At 40.1% G+C, this 20,915-nt stretch overlaps 1 protein-coding gene across 4 annotated transcripts; it reads right to left on the reverse strand.

Annotated features, from left to right (window-relative positions):
- Window position 1: 1 nt before the first annotated feature.
- On the reverse strand, window positions 2-20,704 carry alpk3a (alpha kinase 3a). 4 transcript variants are annotated; one of them, XM_088080590.1, is made up of 15 exons: window positions 20,240-20,704; window positions 19,649-19,796; window positions 19,200-19,232; window positions 18,714-18,835; window positions 17,580-17,697; window positions 16,110-17,448; window positions 7,760-10,238; window positions 6,959-7,106; window positions 6,306-6,433; window positions 6,173-6,208; window positions 4,901-5,175; window positions 4,713-4,801; window positions 4,401-4,618; window positions 4,259-4,307; window positions 2-3,075 (listed from the first exon to the last, which is right to left on the reverse strand). In XM_088080590.1, the coding sequence occupies exons 1-15, from the start codon at window positions 20,304-20,306 to the stop codon at window positions 2,745-2,747; spliced, it is 5,580 nt and encodes a 1,859-aa protein (XP_087936716.1). In that variant the 5' UTR covers window positions 20,307-20,704; the 3' UTR covers window positions 2-2,744. The 4 variants fall into 4 exon arrangements, with proteins under 4 accessions (XP_087936716.1, XP_042351547.2, XP_087936715.1 ...); XM_042495613.2 differs by having other exon boundaries at window positions 19,649-19,928; window positions 20,238-20,703; XM_088080589.1 differs by lacking the exon at window positions 20,240-20,704 and adding an exon at window positions 20,018-20,118 and having other exon boundaries at window positions 19,649-19,928.
- Between the last annotated feature and the right edge of the window lie 211 nt (window positions 20,705-20,915).

Here is a 20,915-nt window from a genome sequence, read left to right on the forward strand (position 1 = left end):
CTTGGACACAAATGTTTTACATATTTATTAAAAAAAACATTTGCTGACATGATGTGACATAAAGGCAGCAGACATTGTAAACACTTATTCTCTCTGAATCACTGATCCATTCACTAAGTCTCACTTTTACAGTTTTACTTGAGACTACTTCAAATATTCAGCCCTTTGACTTTATGTACACATGAACACAATACAGTTTGCTTGCATGACACCACGCTTTAAGGGAACAGTTCACCCAAAAGTGAAAACTGAGTCATTGTCTACTCACCCTCATGACGATAGAATGTCGAGTTTTATATTCCACAAAACGCTGCCGGGGATTCGCGGGCAAACAGCGCTGCACTTATCTCCCAAACGACTGTAGCAAATGGTGACCAGGATTCAAACGTTGAAAATACACAATAAAACCACAAAATGTCTCCATACTGCTCGTCCAGAGTAACTTGAGCGATTTGAAGCTCCGATGTGCCAGGTTCTTTTGTAAAACGCCGCTGCCGTCCTGATTTTAGCCATGTTGTTGACTTGTTGCTTACTGCTAACTTCATAAGTCTCTGTCGGTGTGCGGCGGAGGCCTCCAGGTAGCAGGTAAGCACCGGCCTTGATATACTGCGAGCTCTCCTTGGTCTCGAGCACGCGTGCATAAACACGGCTCCCACACCTGGAACTACTGTGCTAATTTTCAATTGCAAGTCGGAAATTGATAGTTCCATGTCGGTTTTTCCGACTTCCGATCTAAATGCGTTCCAGTGTATCTGCTCGAGAAAACATGGATGCCCACAAGAAACTTGTTTTTGCAAAACTTTTTGCCGACTTTTAGATATTACAGTACGGTAAGCTACCTGCAGATTCATTGATGTAGGTAGCTAAAGAGACAGGAGGAGTAGGCTCATAGGCTACTCCATGGCCGCAAAGACTTCTATCAAACACGAATTAACTGAATGGAAATGCCACTACAAAGTTGTTACAGCACGTTTCACAACACAAACTCTACATTAAAATAAAAATTGGCAAACAGGTTCTGCATTTCGACCAACTCGGTCTACATGGATCTTGCCTGAGTTTCTGATTTGTAATCCTGACTTCAATGGTCGTTCCATTGCACTTTTTCCCAGTGAATATCGTTTTTTTCCGAGTACAAAGGAACGCAGCATAAAAATATGGTGCCAGTGATGTTTTTCAAAACAGCTTGGCAAGTCTGGGCTTAAAGACACTTGGTTCACTTCCGCTGAGCAGTATGGAGATATTTTGTGGTTTTAATGTGTACTTTTGTTATGTCTGAATCCTGGTCACCTTATGCTCTAGGTGTTTGGGAGATGAGTGACTTTTCACTATCATTTGCTGGTCAATATTTTTTCTGTCATAAACAGTCATGCATGTACAGTGATGTAAAGTAACAGCACCTGAAGTTAACAGTGGAAGACTTTGAAGGCTGTTGTTGATCATTAACTAGTAATCCATTACCGGAATTTCTAAAAGATTTCTTGTCAGTTTTTTATTATTTGTAAAAGGCAATTGTCTACTGTTGGAATTTAACCCTGCATACCTGTACAAACTCAAGTGATAACTGAATACTTGTCACAGCTTACACGTTCAGTGGTAAAGGTGGTTGCCAGTTGCAATAAAACTTTACAGATTTCCTGCAGAGCGCCTTCCTTAGTCATGAATGGGCTCCTGAAAGTCCAGAGTCTGCTATTTTAGCTATTTTGTTCAGTGTGCTTTTATGCCATAGTCCAAAGGTCACATCCAAATTACAGTGTGGGACTCATTCAGCAGCTTTCCTCACTGCTGGGAACACACTCGAGTATTTGCATGTCAATGAGCATGAGCATACCATAGAGTTTACTGGCAAGTCCCTTACTGCCCATTGCTTTGCGTTCACCAGCATATATTAAAATGAAGTAAAATATTCCAAGAGGACTTACTAAAGACACAGACACAACGGCAAAGTAATACCAAAAACAACGTGCACACAAACATCTGTGATCTAAAAAGGGTTCTGTAATAACACAGCATGAGCTCAACTTTGCTGTGTAAAGAAATGCTGCGTAGGCATTAATAATGCAAGCCATAAATAACATCTCTAAAATTAACTCATGTCCTTCACACATACTGTACATCACAGATGAACATGCAGCGTTTAATATTTAGACATTACCTCAACCTCTGCTGTGGCTGTGGTGTAATTCTTCATAATTCATTAGATAAAATCATAAAAATGATGCAATCTCTTCATTCAAAGACAAAAACTTCAAACTGTAATTTTAACAGTGAGAAATATGGTTGGGTTTTCAGTAATGGTTATGAGTTGACAGATATTGCTTGGAGAGTTGTTTTTCCACTCATAGAGCTGATAAGACATTTCAAACTATTTAATAGTTTTATGTCAACTCTAATGTGGCCCAGTGTTGCTTTTCATACAGTTCAAATTAAAAACACTGCCTTTGCCATTTGATGTCTGTGAGGTTAAAAAACCTGCACCAATTGCTCAAAACATTCTCATAAGTCTTTCAAAAACGAAGTATCTGGAGGATGGATGTCTCATACTGTTATTGTCATCGCAAAAAAAAAAAAATTGCAGTAGTTCACAGTAGTTCGTCATGAAAAGTCAGGTCAACAAACTATTCTTTTTTCTATGTCTCACTCTTCAAGTCCTTGCTGGTTTTGGTAACTGGAAAGAAACAGCAGATAATACTAAACCATTAAAAGCACTAAAATCTTGTTTGACACAGAGGAGGTGATCTTTCCTACCTCATTTCAAGAGCACCAACAGTTTCTGCAGCTTTGGATTTGGTGCCGTAATTGTCCTCCGTCTCCTGAACTTTTCTTGGCACCTTTGGGCTAGAATTAGCCTTTCTAGACATCTGAGGGCTGTGTCCTTTCCGCTGCATCTGTGGGCTGTGTGAGCCCAACTTGCGGTTGAGCAAGGGGCTCCTGGAGCCCTTCACCTTGCCGCTTTGCTGCTCCAGAGTCTTAAGTGGGCGCAGGCCAAGAAGTCCACAGTAGTAGTTGCACTGATGGTGTGTCAGGAACTGTTCCAACACTTCAGGAGAGCCATGCTCTGTTAGTCCTTGGTATCTGAGATACAGGAAACAACTTTATAGTCCATATATTCCAATAGAAAACACTGATGCAATGTGTCCAATAATAATGGCAATGACCAGAGGTCTTCAAGCTACTTATCAGGAGATGTAAAGCTTAGATTCAGCAGAGTCCAGAAAGGGACATCACATTTTCTCAAATTTGTTGGCAGAACTCCAAAATATAAACCTGAGCTTTTTTTAGTTTTAGGTCTCAAATGTCATTTCTCATGTGTAACTGGGAGGTTGCAGCTTTTTCTTATTAGGAAGATAAACTGCATACTAATAACATTATAAAAGCTGCAATCTTGTTATGAGCTTCTTTAAAAGGACTATCCTCTCCCAGGACGCTGAATATGGCCATCAAAGGATCAGGCTCTATCACCTGCCTAAAAAAATTGTGAGTTTGATAAATAGATTTCCAGAAGTTAGATAATTCAGGAGCTAGAACATGTGTGCAAGAGTAGCAGGAAGCTGTCTACAACAGTTACAAACAGAGTTTACATTAGGATATAATTATTATATATATTATTAGCTTTTGCTTTGGACCAAGATAAAAGTCCTGCACATTGTCCTGCTTACTTCTGACAGTGATGTATTTTGTGTTCATTCTGTTTGCTCCATTTGTTCACATGCTCATGTCTTGTGGGTAGGGGCTTTTGGGTATTTATTGTAGGATGATAAATGATGATACTTACTATGTTTTGACTTGTAGAGTTATATGTAGCTATATTTAATGCCTATTGTGATTTATTGTGAAAAATAATAATAAATAAATCAAATAACTCTACTGTCTGACTGATGATGGAAAGTAGTTTCAGGTGATGATCAGTCTCAGCAGTCCTCTGACTGGATGACTGAAGAATTGAGCCAGTCTCTGTGTTTGTATATCTGTAGAGAAGTTCTGATGCTGCCATCATACCTGATGAAGCTCTGCTACACTGAAACGTCATTCTTTAAAATTAAATAAATATGTCAACAGTAAGCAGAACGGTGTGCAGGAGTGTCTCTCTTTGATTATAGATTGCTCCCTCCTCTGATGCACCTTTCACACATTCAGGTGTGCAGAGATTTTCTTCAGCAATTTCAAGGTTTTGCTTTGGAATAATGAAGACAATGTACTTTTAAATGTATTAGCTCATGCCTAATGCACACTGATGCTGTATGTGTAAGATACAAACCCTTTTGACTTGGTCACAACTTTAATATTTGTCATCTTTGCTTCAACGCCTGCAAAAATAAATCACAGAAGATTATTAGTGTTACCATTCTCAGAAATACATAAATTATTGCGCTCATTATATCCGTGTATGTGTGTCTTACCCTCCAGCCGAGTGACCAGCAGATTGCCATGCGTCCACTGATGGATCCAGTGCTGGAAGGTGCTGCATTTCTGCTCCACCTCAGAGGCAGTTTGTGTAATCAGCTTGCCTTTAGGATCCATGGTACAGTACTGGACGAAATCACCTGAAAGGTCAGCCTCCACTGTGGCATACGGCACAGAGTTTGCAGGCCGGTACATCAGATACTGAGGAATTACTCTGTGGGAAAAATTAACATAAAGTGGGTTTATCACAAGCAGTGTTGTACATTTCAATAGGAATCAATTATCACAACTGTAAGTGTGGGACTTACTCAAGTGCAAAACCAAAGTTCTCAATAACTCTTGCTTCAGCCGCAAAGATTTTGCAGTATTCTCGAATCATGTTTTGGACTTTGCATTCCTGGTAATGCAGAATTTAATACACAAATCAACATACTGCAATTATGAACACTAGGAATTTATTTGCCAAAGATTCTTAGACAATAAATGCACCACTCACTTGCTTAGTTATCTGTATATTTCTCTCTGCGAGGTTGTTCTCCTGTGTGGTCCCGTAAGCGATGGGGCTCTGAACTTTGATGATGCAGGCGCTTCCAGACTCAAAGACGGGGTCCAGGCCATAAATGACCTTCACTCTGCTCGCTTTGTGAGCGCAACCCCCCCCGATCTGCACCGTCTCGGTCATGATGCGGCCAAAGTACTTTTCGCCCCAGTTGCCGCAGTCGGCAAGGCCTTTGGTGAACAGCAGCGGGGTCATCTCGATCTCCTCTCCAACTGAAAGAAAACAGAAACATTTACCATGAACTTGAAATAAAAGCCTACTCCCAATTAGATGCCCAGTCCCTTTTACTTGCTGGGTGTGGCTAGACATTTTGACAAATAAAGGCCTGTCTCAATTAGAGGCCCAGTTATCATGCAGTTCATTTTTGTAGTAGTTCTTTGGATGTACAAAACTGGTTTGTTGGATACCTGCTGGAGATAACCTTAGTTAGCTGCTTAGATCATGCATACAATATGTACTCTTGTTTAAACTTTTTTGAATATGGACATGCTACTTATAATGTTAGTTTGGTGAGATTTTCACAAAACAGTCATTTAGTTAATTTTACTGACAGCATGAGCACCAAAGAAGACAATATTATTGGCACAATGAACAAGAGAGACACAAAAAAGAGATTAGTAGACTATTTTTAAGAAAGCTAAAGAAAAATGTCAGATGAACTATATTCATATTCATCATAAATATATATTTAAAATGATTTTACATAATTATTTTAATTCTTGATATTTTTACTTCAGGTCAAATCTATCCATCTATCTATCTATCTATCTATCTATCTATCTATCTATCTATCTATCTATCTATCTATCTATCTATCTATCTATCTATCTATCTATCTATCTATCTATCTATCTATCTATCTTACTTTCTCTTTATCTATTTATTTTTTTCAGGTAGTTTTCTCGTACTTTTCTTCTTTTGTTGCTCAATACCTTCTTTCCTGATTTTTTTTTTTTTTAAACTTCAAGGTTTCAAAGGGTTAAATTACATAATTTGATTGTCTTTCCCATCTTTGCTGAGTCACAATTTTGTGTGAAAGGAAATAAAAGACAGTCCTATATGGATGTCTGTCTTAAATATAAGCCTGTTGAGGTCAATGATTTAAGCAAATAATAACCCATGCTATAAGTTTAAGTTTTAAGGTACTTACAACGAGCAATCATTTACAGAAAATTTAACCAAAAAAACGTAGGCAACTGAAAAATGTACCTTCCAAATCATCTTTTAGTAGTATCTCAGAGAGAACTGTAAAAGAGAAAACAGAAAGACTCATGAAAGCATTATTTATATAACAGAGGATTTTGATTTCACACTTGATTTCTCCAGGCAGACTGTATCTTACTGTCTTCACTGAGCAGGAAGTCAGTGATGTCAGACCCATATTCATTTGTGATTGAGCAGCCATATACTCCACAGTCAAGGCTGGATGCCAGAACAACAGCCAGTGCCACTTGCGTTTCATCTCCTCCACTTGAGGACAAAAAAGGGCAAAACATAATCATGAAACACAACACACTCAGTTGTACCAAACATCAAAGATGCAACAACAACCCACAAGGTGTCAGTGTGAGACAGATGGCCGAGCTGTGTGGCTGCAGTGTGCTGACACAGCAGCCAATAGCACATATATAGACTTTTAATGCCCCCTGGAGATGGGAAAAATACTGTGTCAGGTTACAGTTTCTGTGTCTAGCCAGAGATTCACCTCTCTGTGTCACAGCTGTGGGGCTCACAGTCACATGAGCTGGACGTCTCTGCAGTGTGAATATGAGAATGACAGAAGGCCATGGGATGCACTCTGTGGCCCAAATAAGTCCGGTTCATCCTTGTAGCATTATTGTTTCACATTTGGAACCAGATTTATCAGTCATGTCTGTGGGAAATCCTCAAAACAATAGTAGCGGGAAAACAGGTGACAAGTATGTGACATTGCTATTGATTTGTGTTACAGGTGGTCAGAGCGGTGTTGACGCTGTAAGATAAGCAGGGATTTACCTTCTCTTCACCTCTAGAATTTCCTCCTCATCTCTGAACCACTTAATGGTGGAGTCACTGAGCACGTTGAAGAACTGGCACCACAGCTTCAGGTGTCCGGAGGCATCCGGGAATGGCTCTCCCCTGATCTTACGGATGACCTGTGGAGCTGTTGGTGTGTGAGAGAGGGAGGGGGCCCAAGGTAAATATATACTGTACTGGAGAGAGGAGACTTTCTAATGTTTCCACGTCCCCAAGCACTAGTCTGACGTGTGTGTTGACAAAGTAAAAAACTATGCCAAGTATTTCACAAAAACATATGTATTGTAGTTTTGTGATATTTGGTCAAAAGTCAAACATGGTACACTGCAGAGTGCCATTCAACAGCTAATCACTTGTTAATCTACTAAGTCATTGTTTTGTCTCAAGCAAGTCTCAAGCCTTTGCACTGAAGTCTCGACTCTCGTCCCAAGTCAGAACTGACTAGTCCCAAGTCAAGTCCCAAATCCTAAACTTTGAGTTTTGAGTGATTTCTGCTGACAGCACACTTTCATAGACTATAACACTATAAACCAGTACCAGTTTAAGGTCATCAAATTTGTGACTCCAGTCCAAGTCATGTGATTTGAGTCCACACCTCTCCTGCAGAGCCCATATTGTATATATATTTATTTTCTGGGTTATATTAAGTGAAGTAAGATGATAAGTGAGTTATTGTGTAAACAAGCTCTGACACTGTGCAAACAAGTGGATGCAGCTCTAACTTGAAACGTGCACAACTGTCCCTGCAACATCATATCTTGACAGCAGATTGATTCTTACCTTTCAAAGGGTCCCGCTTCTTTTCAGCTGGTTTCTCCTCTTGTTTGATGACTGGCTCTTCTTTGGGAGTCTCCTCCACGACTTTTGGCACCTCTAAGGTGGCCTTCCTGCGGATCAGCAGCGGAGAGCGCCTCTCCATTGGTGGGGTATTCTGTCCCGTGGGAGCTTGTAGTAATGCTGCCCTGCGAGCCTGGCTGGGTGACATGTAGGGGGTCTCCTTCTTGCCTGGAGCATCCAGCGCACCAAGCACTGCTCCCTCTCCATCATCTTTAGCTTTTGGGATGAAGATTTTGCGGCGAGCTCCAGAGGCCAGCTCCTCAGGCGTGGCGGAGCGTATGAGGGACAGACTGTCTCTGCGCTTCAGACGGGGACTGCTCTCACAGGAGAGGGATGATGTCGGTGTTGAGCCTCCGCTCAGGTCTTCGTCTGCCTTGTCACTCTGACGGTCACCGACAGTGTTCACATCGGAGTCTGGAGCAGCTTTGGACATAAATTTGCGGAGACTGGCCGGACTCAGTGATGGATGTGTGGGGGGTTTAGAGCAGAGTCTCTCAACAGATGATCTGTTTCTTTGAACATCCTCAGTGGACACAGAATTCTCAATTTTGGCCTCCTTAAGGGGTTTTATCTTTGAGATTTCAGGGACAATATTGTCTTCTGTTGTTATACTGAATGATGGCACACTATCTCTGACTTTTGGTACAAGAGCTTCATATAGAATAGAGGGGGTGTTTTCTTTCATACTATTTTCTGACCTTTCTTCTGAGTCCTCTTTTCTTCTTTGACTTTTCTCGGGCAAAGTGGTATTATTAATGTCAACAAGATGCTTTGCTTCCCTTTGCGTGGCAGCAGAAGTTTCTGTTTCTGTCCACTCCCTCTGAGTGGGAAGTTTGGGTCCAGAATCACTTTCATGACAAGTGACAGAAATCGGTGGCACCACAAACAACGGCACCGCTGGAGTTTCGAAAGGCTCCTGCTTATCTGAAATATGGGTGTTCACAAATACACCATCCTCCTTGTCATCAGTGCATGAAACATTTATCACAGGAAGTGATGCAAAGTCCTGGTGGGGGAGCTCTTCACTGCTTTTCACGCGTGGCTGCTCAAACATTTTTGTCTCGTCATCTAATTGCGCAACTTCCTTTTCTTTCTCTGTAGGTAAGAGGCTGTTATTACTTTGCATACCTTTCTGTGTGGGCAACAAACTTGGAGAATCAGCCACGCTCTGCTCTCGGATTATTGCATCATGTTTTTGCAAAGTGGCAGGCTCTGACTCTTGCTTGTTTAGTGCCAAAATAGTTAGTGGCAGGGTGCACTCTTTGAGCTCAGGCTCCATTATTTCAATTTTGGGGATTGTAAAGTGTTCATTTGGGTTTGGGCCTGCCACAGTTGGTGTAATATCTAGGATGTCTTCAATAATAGATATTTGAATTTGTGGGATATTCACTGAGGGCCGGCTCTGCTGTTTGTCGCTGTTGTCTTGATGTGCAACATTGCTGTGTTCTTCTGTTACATGAGCATTATCTCCATTGTTTTGTGTTACTAAGAGCTTCTTTGATTCATTCAACTCCTCTATCACTAAAATTTTCTTTTCCGTCTCTCCCTCAAACTGTAAACTCTCATTCTTTACGTCAGTGCTTTCGCATGGTGAAATCACCCGCTCTTGTGTTTTTAGATTGTCAGATAAATTAACTTCTAAATCTAAAGTAGAAATCAATATATCTTCCAATGTCCTTCCCTCTTCACTGCTTCTTAAACCTGTGTTTGAATTCTCCATTGTACCAACATTGTGGCCTTCAGAGCTCTCCTGTGCTATAGAAGAGGTGCATTCTTGTTGCATTTTTAGGTCACCCTTCTCTAAACTCTCTGGGGCCACAGCGGGCGGAAATCCTACATTCATTTCCTGAACCAGTGAAATACATTCAGCCTGTTCTTTTATGTTCTCGCTCTCTACGCCATATGCTTCCTCTGCAGGCAGAGGAGAAAGCACCTGATCTGGTGTTTTAGATTGATCTGCCTCTATTCTCTCTTCCATTGAACATGTTAATCCAGTCATCTCAGATCTGTTTATATCTGAGCACGGCTGTTTGTTTGCTTTCACTTCAGCTTTCTCTTCCTCACATAACTGATTGGAGGAAGGGCTCTCCTCTGTCTCATGGTCATCATCTCTGCCCATCTTATTAACAGTCATCTTCTCTTCTTGTAAAATTTCAGGGGGTGCTTCTCCAAGGCTGTGGCTGTCTGATGCCGAGATAAAATTGCAAGGGGGAGTCCGGACTTCTTCCAGACTTGTGAGGGTGGATGTGGGTGGGGATTCCTCTTTGTAGGGGGCTTGGGTCTGTAGCAAAACTTCTTCCCTGGGTGAAGACTCATCTTTCACACCCTGGTGATTCAGCTGTGATGAAACCACCACACATTCTTGCTGGTGCTCAGGAACCTCTTTGGTGACTGATACTATCTGAGAATCTTTCTCTACAGCCTGATGGAAAGTAAACAAATAAAGCAATTTAGTGCCTCATTGCATTGGCAGCTTCAGCTGTGTTTGTCATTCACAATGAACTTTATAAACATGCACACATCTTACACGGCTGGTTTTAATTCTTATGCATGCAAATAATGTCAACAGTCTGATTGTTGTGGCAAAGAGTTACTTTAGCCAAGTATAAATTGTACGATTTTAGTCTGTTTTTGACCCAATTTTGAGCTGCATGACTCATTTTAGAGTTGGGCTGAATTTTAGCCTCGTCAGGCGTCGTTTGCCGTGCAGTGTACATGGGGGAGCAAGGATCCAAATGGCTGTTGGATGAATTCCCGACAAATTTTGGATGGCAGAGGCAGGCCTGCGCACATTTGAAGCAGAGCCACGAGTTGATTCCCCAATGCCAATCTCAAAACACCATGGCAACATGACGCTTGACGGAAAATGTGCAGGGAGCTGTGGCAACAGCATGCATGCCTTTGTTGTTTCTTCCTTCTACTATCATGATCGATATGAATGAGAGAAATGTTGCCAGGAAATAGCCAATGTTCTTCAGCTGCCTGATAATATTTTTACCAGGCACAGGACTGCTTTCAAACTAATCTTTATTGCCAATTGTTAACAGCAAGGACGGTCCAAAGCGGCTGACGGGATGTTTTTACATCTACATTGTGAGCTCTCAAGTTGTGGCTTGACGACAGTGTGCGCACATGATTCATGAGCTTTGGCTTACATCGCAGACGATTTACTCGTACAATATAAGTTGAAATTAGCAACAACATTTCTAAAATCATTCAGTGTATGCCCAGCTTTACTGGAAAAAACAATGAGTGTATTGTTTGAGAGTTGAAAGTAGCAGCGTGTAGCATTTAGTGAAACCAGCTAAGACTTCTACCGTTTGCCAATCGTGACCTCCCAGTTAGGATTCTTTCAGTGTTCTTTGTTCAGGAGGTTTTTACTGCAAACCAAATGATCTGTTATGGTCTTTTCCTTAAAAAAACAAACGGACCAGGTGAATAAAACCAGTTAAAATACTGAATCCAACATTTTCACGTTAAAAGCTGTTCTTGGCCTACTTCCAGCATATTTATGTGTCTACATTAAGCAAAAATTTGAAAATGGCTATGCTCTCTGCTCACAGAACTTGTTCTTATTGTCTATAGCTAGGGGTTTGTATAGAGTTTGGCAACTGAGCTTGTATGTATACAGCTCCATATATGTAGAATCTTCTGCAGAAAGACTTGAACTCTGGTTCCTCAAAGCTGTTTCAAAGCTCTGCTGCAGGACTTTTGTGTTTTATCTTCTACATGCTGATGTGTAGAGGGTGTATCCTAGCTTGTCTTTTAATCGTCTTGGTTTTATGGTTTACTTATAGCATGTATTAACATTTTCAGTCCTTCCTTGTGGTAACTTTATTTTGTGTTCTTTTTGTGTTTTATATTGTTGCTTTGGAATTGTATATTTTGATTTTGTGTTCAACATGTTCCATGTTGTTAGTCTTGGCCAGGACACTCTTGAAAAAGAGTTTTCATCTCAAGAGGATTTTCTGGCTAAATAAAGGTTAAATAAATAAATCAAAATCAATGTTTTTCTGAGGCTGTTTGTCTCAGTTTGGAGGGGCTGCTAACTACAGTGGCCGCCATGAAAACATGAAAACGAGAATGGCCTTGTCTACAACCAATGTCTGATTTTTTTTCCCTACTGGGCTACTGTAGAAACATGGTGATGAAACATGGTGGACCCTGTGGATAAGGATCTGCCCCCTATGTAGACATAAGGGATCATTCTAAGGAAAAAAACCCACAATGATTCCTAGCTTATTATACACTTCTTACTGTATTATATTCTATTTCTGCCATTATATGCCACTAAATACTACACATCAACCTTTAAAGTATTTTTGAGAAGATCGTTACAGCAGACTTACTGCAGTGAACTTTGACACTTCCGACAATTTTAGACTGAGAGATGTTTTTCTGCAATAAATCAACAGAAGCATGAGCAGTGACAAGACAAACATGATGTGCAATGCAATGCCGTGTTATATTGGCCGTCAGAGGGAGAGCACTCGTGTGTAAACTAAGTTGATCAATTACTAGCTGATACGTAGACAATAAATAGTTCGGAAAATATGCAGAACAACCTGACTAAGTCTTGTGTTTTATGACCTGTCAGCCTATTTTAGGGAACCTCTTTACTTCATGTCATGTGCAAGGACGCTGAAACCAACATGTTTTGGTCATTCCCAAGTTTGATGGAATACTGGAGATCTTTTTTTGATGTTATGTTCAAGGTATTCAAACTAACTCTATCCCCATCACCACAGATCGCCATCTTTGGCATCCCCGGAAAGGATGTTAGAATGATGGCCAAAGAAAGAAATGCAGTTTCCTTTGCCTCATAAATTGCTTGTCATCAAATTCTTCTTTCATGGGAAGAATGCTCACCGCATCCTGGTTGCTAGATTTGATGTCATATCTGAAACTGGAAAAGATTTTCTGTCCGTGGTTCAGCTGAGAAATTCTACCAGCACTGGCAACCTCTTATCTCCTATTTTGAAACATTACAAACTATCCCATTAAACTAGAGTAGGCCAAGCTGACAGGTTGACATTTGTTGATCTTGTGTACTACCGGTTGACTCCTTTTAAAAAAATATATTTATTTATATTTTTTTCTTTTCTTTTTTTCTCTCTCTTCTCTTCTTTTTTTAAAAAATTGTATTTTTTTGTTTGTTTGTTTGTTTTAAGTACCTCTTTGATTGTAATTCAACTTGACAGTTAGGTATGTTATTTAATCTATTTATTTGCCTTTATAAGTAGGGAGGGGATTGGAGGATGGGGGAGAAGAGAGGGAAGAGAGGGAAAGGGGGAATAATTAAAAAAACGAAAACAAAAACATAAATCTGTAATATTGTACCTTAGTAATGTGATTCTTTGAATATATATATATATTTTTTTTTACAAAAAAGACCAATTTTACGATAAACAAAATTGAAGGAGAAGAAAAAAACATAAACCGAGAGTTAGGGGCAATTTCACCCAAATTTTTAACTTTTTAACTTTAACTTTTATTTTAACACAAAGCCTGACCTTTTTAATCAGGTTAAAAAGTCAGACAATCTACCTCAAATGCTGGGGAGAAGATCTGCGTGATGTTCATTCAAGAGGCATTCAATTAATTATTTAAAAAAAGATATTATCAATTCTTATTTAGATTTTACAATGCAACATCTGAAAAAAAGATGAATAAAATCCTAATTTCAAAAGCTTAGCATTTTCCAGAAAGATTGATTTAAGACATTTTATTGCCAATTCAGGCCTTATTTTTAGATGAATTAATTTAATGCCTTTTAAGACTTTTTAAGGATCCATGGGAAACCTGATAGGGTTTATCTTTTTGGTTTAAAATTTTCTGAATTAAGCCCTAACTGAACACACATTTTATGCTTACTTTTATGTCTACAATTTAAGCAATTAAACTGAGCTAGAAGTACTTATACAACCTGCCTCTTATGTTGAAACACAGATAGGGGATTTCCCAAATGGTCGACTCAGATGGACTGTTTACACAAATAACTTGTTTAGCAGTCAGTAATAACTTGGCCTTAAACAACATTCATTACATACATGATTTGTATAAATCTGTTGTCATGATGAAGCTGTTGAGGAATCTAAACTAAAACAGTATCTTCAATGTAGGTGTGCATGAAACCAAAGAGGGGAGTTATAGGTAAAGCTACAAGCCACATATAGAAGTGCTGCTGGGTGTTTCTCCTCACTGCCCTTGTTTTTGCTCTTCACACCATAAAAATGAATGCAGAAGAGTGATGACGCCACATGCTGCCTCGTGACAACACGATCAGCCAGCCAGCAGTGACTACCAAGAAAAAAAGAAGTTGCTGCTTTCGATGGAAGGGAACTAGTGTCAAATTCTAAAAATGAAGTTGTGGTCATCACTACACCTCCGGGTGTAAATAGGTGTCACATTTATGTGAGAAAACACTATTAGCATGCATTGTTTGACTTCCTCCAATGAGTAGTTCACAAGGCCTTACATTATACCACCACCACAGCAAAGGCACAGTTGTAGTTCCACATTATGGCTTAACAGTTGCTCTGCAGGTGGATAATGTTTACTTCCTTTTTCCACAAGCCACTGTGCACCAAAAAAGTGGATGTGAATGGACAAAATAAAATTAACTACATCTACTGTGTTTCATTCACAACAAGCAGAACAAAACAACACATTTACATACAAATATCTAAAACAGAAGATTTCAGAATTTCTCAGCATTCTTTCCTCTCACAAAAAGGCAAACTGAACAATAATACACTGAATCAGAAATATCAATTTAGTCACTAACATTTGTTTTGTTTTTTTTATATTTACAACTAAATCCATCTGTTTTGAAAATGCATGTTTGTAAGGTTTGGCCATTACTTCTGTGTATTTTCATTAACATGCCCATATACAGTATTTAACTGTTTTTCAAAAACTATAATGCATGTCACTCTGGATACAACAGTGACAAAATTATCTTATCTAAAAAGACTTTCATGTAATATTTGAGAACTTTAAAGATGAATCTTTTTATTTTTATCTTATAATTTGTGAAGAAAACCTATAGGCCAGGCTTCAGATGAAGAACCATGGTCATGCTTGGGTAACATAAGAACATAGTTTTCAAATATTTTTTGCCATTTTTGTGTACTAATAAAACAATATTTTGGGCCATAACAGGAAATGTTTGTATTGTATTACTGCTTCTTTAATTACAGTTAGTCAAAAGTATTGATTATTGCTATTCATATGAAATTTTCAGAGAAGTTGCTACATGCTATTTTAGAAACTACTTGGCTAACTGAGTTATCCTCTTTGGTGCCACCTGGACTCTTTGCTGTAGATCAACTTCCTCAAGTGCAAACTAATTGTTAACTTGCAAGGCTATGCTTTCAAAGTAGCCTCCTCAATGCTGCTCAGTCATATGATCAAACTTAAGTGAATCAGTGCAAACCCAAACAAAGCAAAAGAGATAGTGTCACCATGCCTATCAGGTCTCTTACTGTATGGGTGTACACAGTACAGCACATTAATCATAGCATGATCTGCTCCTAATTGTCCACACATGACAGACATAAAACAATTCTCCAAGCTGAGCACTGAGACGACAGAAGTGCTGCCTTCCTCTCTCTCCTCTTAATGAGGAAGAGGTTTATTTTAAGATGTAGAGGGGTGGGGGGCAGTGAGGAATGTGTTCAATGTGACGAGGCCCTCCTTTCATGCTGAGACCTGCCGCACTCTACTCCCGCTCATCCAGACCAAACGGCTGTCTGTCATGCAAAGCCCTGTTTGTAACGTGAGAACCACTTCTGACATTCAGGTTTCATCATGATCTCTGACGCACTGGTGTCCCACTCATCGCAGCCAACATCTGAGATATTCCCCATCCTATCTTACAGTGTGCAGTGTACATCCACAACATCCCCCACCCCCTCACCTATTGAGTGCAAGTTGCTCAGTTCCTATGGTAGCTTATTTCTCCCACACTATCTTGTTTGGCTTTGCGCTTACATGGCCACATGACTAGAATGACTCACTCCAGCGCTCGCTGTTCACCAATATTATGCTGTATGTTTTGAAGCGATTGTATTGTCTGACTCTTCCCCACTCTCCCATGAGTATAACATCTAACTGTGAGTTGTCAGAAATGCTTGTTATCAACCACATTTGCAACCACCAACAGCGCATAGCCTAAACTGTGTCACAGTTCAGGCTTTGGCCCTGAAGTAGCTCATCTTGTATTATCTTGTCACACAAATGCTGTCTATATATAACTCAAGTGGCTGACCCTCAAGACCACCGCACATACCTCAGTGAGAACATGAGGCCTGGAGAATGGTGTTTCTTCACCTGGACCGCTGCTCTCAGGCCCCACACACACTTCCATGGCCTCAGCAGCACCATCAGTCGCTTTGGCGCTCTGCCCTGTTGACTCCTCTACGCTCTCAGGTGGAAATTTATGAGCTGGTGGCAGGTCTGTGTGCTGAGCGCCGTCTTCATGATTATGTTCATGTGGCTTCAGTGACACTGACTGTTCTACATTCACAGTTTCTGAAAGCTCCTTTGGTTTATCTACTTCCATAGGCACAAAGTCCTCCGTGGGAGGCTTGCACACTTGATTACGCTCCGGTTGCAGCCGATATGATGGCGGCGTTGAGGCAGGCGAGCGGCTAAACTCCCTCTCCTTGTTCTCAGTGTGATCGTGAGAGTCCTTCTTGCTCTTCCCAAAGAAGAAGTCTTTGACGGAGTGGAGCACAGAGGAGATGGAAGACTGGATGTGGTGGTGGTCGTGATCCTTACGAGCCTTACCGTGATGTTTGACTTCATGTTTTGTATGTGACGTCTCCAAAGCCCTTTCCCTTTCTCTCTCCCTCTCTAAGGCCAGTTCTTCTCTCCATTTCTCTCTCTCATACTCTTCCTCTCGTGCTTTTTCTTGCTCTTCCATCAATTTTTGCATCCTCTCTTGCTCTCTTTCTTTCTCTCTGTTAGCACTTACATTAGGTATATCCATCTCTTTAGGTTTCTCCCCTCGAGATGAATTCTGTTTCTCTTCAGCAGCTTGGGCCTGGAGAGCCTCGGCCAGAAATTGTGCCAAACCAATCCCTCCGTCATAACAGTTTTCCCCTCCGTTCCCCATCATATGGCTTCTGCTGCTGCTGCTGCTGCTGCTGCTGGTGCTACTGTTGCTACTGTTAACCACAGCATCCACACCATTTGAGATCTTTATTTTCTTTTTGGCCAGTGTTTCCTCAGATGGAGAAATCTCCACATCTTTGGGGGTCACAGGGGGTGTTTCCTTAACTTCAGATCTAATACCAATAGGTCCTGCAGCGACTTCCAGTTGTTCCACAGCCTCTGGCTCCTTGACCAATGGACTGTCTTGTGTTGTTGGGACATGACGCTTCCTTGGAGGACGTTCTGGGCTACCCTGTGGTTTGTCTTTCTGAATGTTTTCTTTATCCTCCTTCTTAGTCTGCTCCTCCATATCTTTCTTTTTCTTTTCTGCTTTCTGCTTCAACTTGGCAAAGAACCTCTGGTGGATCTGGAACTCGTTCATGGTGCCAACCTCCAAAACACCAGAGCAGGAGACAATACCTTTGCTATTGCTGGCTGAGACCTGATAGATGGCTGCATCATCCAATGTGCAGCTAAAAACAGAAACACTTGTTAGTTTTGTTAGTGCTGAAAGTGTTACACTTACCTACAAAAAACAACAAAAAGCTCAATTTCTAATAATTTGTAAACAGATACATAATTCTTGCAAGTTTGTGTTACATACTTGTAAATATGGAGGGTGTGGGTTTTTCCGTTCCGACGAATTTCATATTTTGGGAGTCCACAATACCGGTCCATTTCCATATCATCTTTATACCATTTCAGTTCTGGAGCTGGGTAACCTAAAGACGTGGATACACTTAAATGAAAAGATGGCCTCTGGGTTATAAACATCACACTCTCAATACCACAGAGTGTTATCTTTTAATATTTGTAATAACTGACTGTTTACACTTATGGGGCCCAGGGTGCACAGGCTCACAGACCCAGTCTTAGGGGGCCCTTCGACCTTCACTAGCAAATGTCCCTCAAATCAACACGTACCAACCACGGAGAGACTCAAAATGACCACAAAGATACACAAAACTACACAAAATAACCACAGAGACACAATTAGCTATAAAAATGGGCAAAAAATGACCACAAAGAGAAACAAATAGGTACAAAAAAGGACAAAAAACACCCAGAGAGAGACATAAAATGACTACAAAGAGACACAAAATTACCACAAAGAGACACTAAATGACTACAACAACGGGCAAAACAACCAAGGAGAGACACAAAATGACTACAAAAACAGGTAAAACAACCACAGAGAGACACAAAATAACAAAGAGACACAAAACAATTACAAAGAGTTGCAAACAACAACAACAAAAGAGGCAAAACCACTACAAAGTCTTTGTGTCTTGTTCCTGTGTAAGCAGATGTGGCGGGGCCTTTCACATACTTGTGCCCAGGGGCCAACTATCTCATAATTCACCCATGTTTGGAATAAATATTTTATGTAGGACTCTTTACAGCATCACTCTTGTAGCTTTGGCATGTGTTTTAGTCTGTTGCATCATGTTTGTGATGTAACAGCTGCTGGAACAGCTGCAGCTGTTGAATGGCCCCACCCGTCCAATTGGCGTGCCGGAAAAACATCCCGAAAAACCAGTTTGAATGTCATATGGTCTGTTATCTTTAAGGTGTACCTTGGGGAAAAAACCCCCAGTTCATTTGGTGCTTTCTAAACAAAATCTGTCTTTTGTTTTCAGATTAGTCACATCCCATCTCTTAACATCAAAAACAATCTGAAAAGTTTCATTTATTCCAACAAACAACAAGCTGGGGCACGAAAAATGAACAGGCCTACCTGTTACCACACAAGTGAACTTCACATTGCAGTTTTCGGACACTGCTTTTGATTTCAAGGTGGTCTCAAAGGACGGCTGGATGTCCTCGGTAAGCTGAGCCATGACACTGCACAATGTGCTCCTGGAAGCAAACACAACTGTATTAGAGTCAATTCATAGAAAGTTTTATTCTTCTGTTTCATTTCACCTCTTCCTCTCTTTGCAGTACATTCCAATGACTTGCTTTATTAAGAAAAAGGATGTTAATGGAAATTTGTGGTAGTGACGGGTGTGGCAGAGTGACACAGACTTGTGAGATGTCAAGCAAAAACAAAGTTGTAAATCCAACACTAAGACCGATGTTCATCACTGAAAACTGAACGCAGCATTGGACAAACCGGACACTTACATTACAGTTCAAGCGTGTGTAGGTTTCATTCTTGGAGAAAACCAGTTTTTGTGGTTAAGATGTTAGTTGGGAGGAATGTTTTAAAAGTGTGGATTACCTCGTTGGCCTGTAGTGAGAATACCTTGAATAGCTATTCAGAGAGGAGGCAAATGAAGGAATGTCAATAATTGATTAAGATCTGCTTATATGTATATATATATATGACCCACCTAAATGAAATAGTTTCATAACTGCCCTCTTCTTTGAAAAAAGGAGAACTTCCTTGGTTTGTAGATTTGAAGGAAGAAAAACGCATAATTGAAATGATAAATGTGAATTTTGAACACCTAGCTTCATCATTCACTCTTTTCAGCAAAACAATTTGAAATGCAAACATAAATTTAATGTTTTGTGCTTGATATAACTTGATCTACCTGACAAAGATGTTTTTCTCTCCACCACTATACAAAAAAAAACATTTTTTTAAATTTTTTAAAAAAAAAAATCTGTTTTTTTAAATTCAAATCTGCTTCAGAAGAAGCAAAAATGATTAATGAGGATGTCTACCTGGTTTCAGGCCTAACGTTGGAGAGGTAAGGATTGCGGCTCTCTGGGCGGCCATTGGAAGAGCTGCCCTCCTCTTCGCTGAAGCTGCTTTGCCTCCCATTTCCAGAGAAAGAGCGTGTCATTGGTCTTCTGGAAGTCATCGTCCACAGAAGTAATTCACAAAAAAAAGTAATATCCAAGGAAAATGTGTCACCCACAGTGTGAAGCTACTCTGTGTTCACGTCCACAGTTTGTCAAAGTTCAAGGCTCAGATTTGATGGTGTTATCCATGTACAAGCCCCTGGAGAAGAAAAGAAAAAATGCATCAGAATGGTAACAGAACTTGCTGGAAGCTCATGAAATAAAAATTAAGATATACTCTTTGCTCACACAAAAGTCAGACACCCAGTTGAGACTCAATGGTTGTCCTTTCTGACCAAGCAAAGTACTTTGCATTGGAGCAAGTTATAAATAGGATCAGCTATCAGGTTGTGGAAGGACTGTTAGTGGTCAAACACAAACCAAAGACATGTTATTGACTTGTATGTCTTAGGATTAGAATTCAGGTGTTTTTCGGTCAACTTAAAGCCAGGTACAATTTTCAACTTACCATTGAGATGTTGTCAGTGTTGCTTTGGAGCCAGAGTCTGTGAAGAAAATCTCTGTAACTGCCTATCATAGATGCGCATGTGTTGCCAGTAGGGGCCTATTTATAGCAGCCCTACAAATAGGTGCAAGAGCACATCAGAGTTTCCAAAACTAGCCTTTGGACTTAGTAAAAGAAGAGTAAAACTAGACTGACTAAACCAACTATTCAAAAAGAACACATCACTAAAAATCATTTAATCAACTGTCACACTATAAAAGTTTTACTGCTTTGTTTTGATTTAATCTAAATAAGTTGGAAAAAGGATGTCCCATCTTAGTGAGACACTGGATGTTGACTTGCAAAAGGTGCTTGTAGCTGATGACAACTAAAGGTCTATGTCCCATGCTTTGCTCAAGAGCTGTTTAAGGACAGCCCCCTCACTTCGTATTGCAACACATGGTATAAACAGACCCACTAGCTGCTCATGTTTCACATCAATGAGATAAAAACAGATTCAGATGAAAAAATATATTCTTTAAAATACTGACGTGTTATGTAATTTATTTAGAGTGGTCTTACTTTTTAATATGTTTTCAGACTGTTCTTGAGTTGTTTTACAGTGATATATAATTTGTTTCTAGTAAGAAATCTTTTAAGTGATTGCATTACAAATGTTATAGTATTATATTTTATCCAGAA

This window comes from Plectropomus leopardus, chromosome 7 (genome assembly GCF_026936395.1).
Source record: "Plectropomus leopardus strain MGB_pleo_1.0 chromosome 7, ASM2693639v1, whole genome shotgun sequence".
Taxonomy (NCBI): Eukaryota; Metazoa; Chordata; class Actinopteri; order Perciformes; family Serranidae; genus Plectropomus; species Plectropomus leopardus.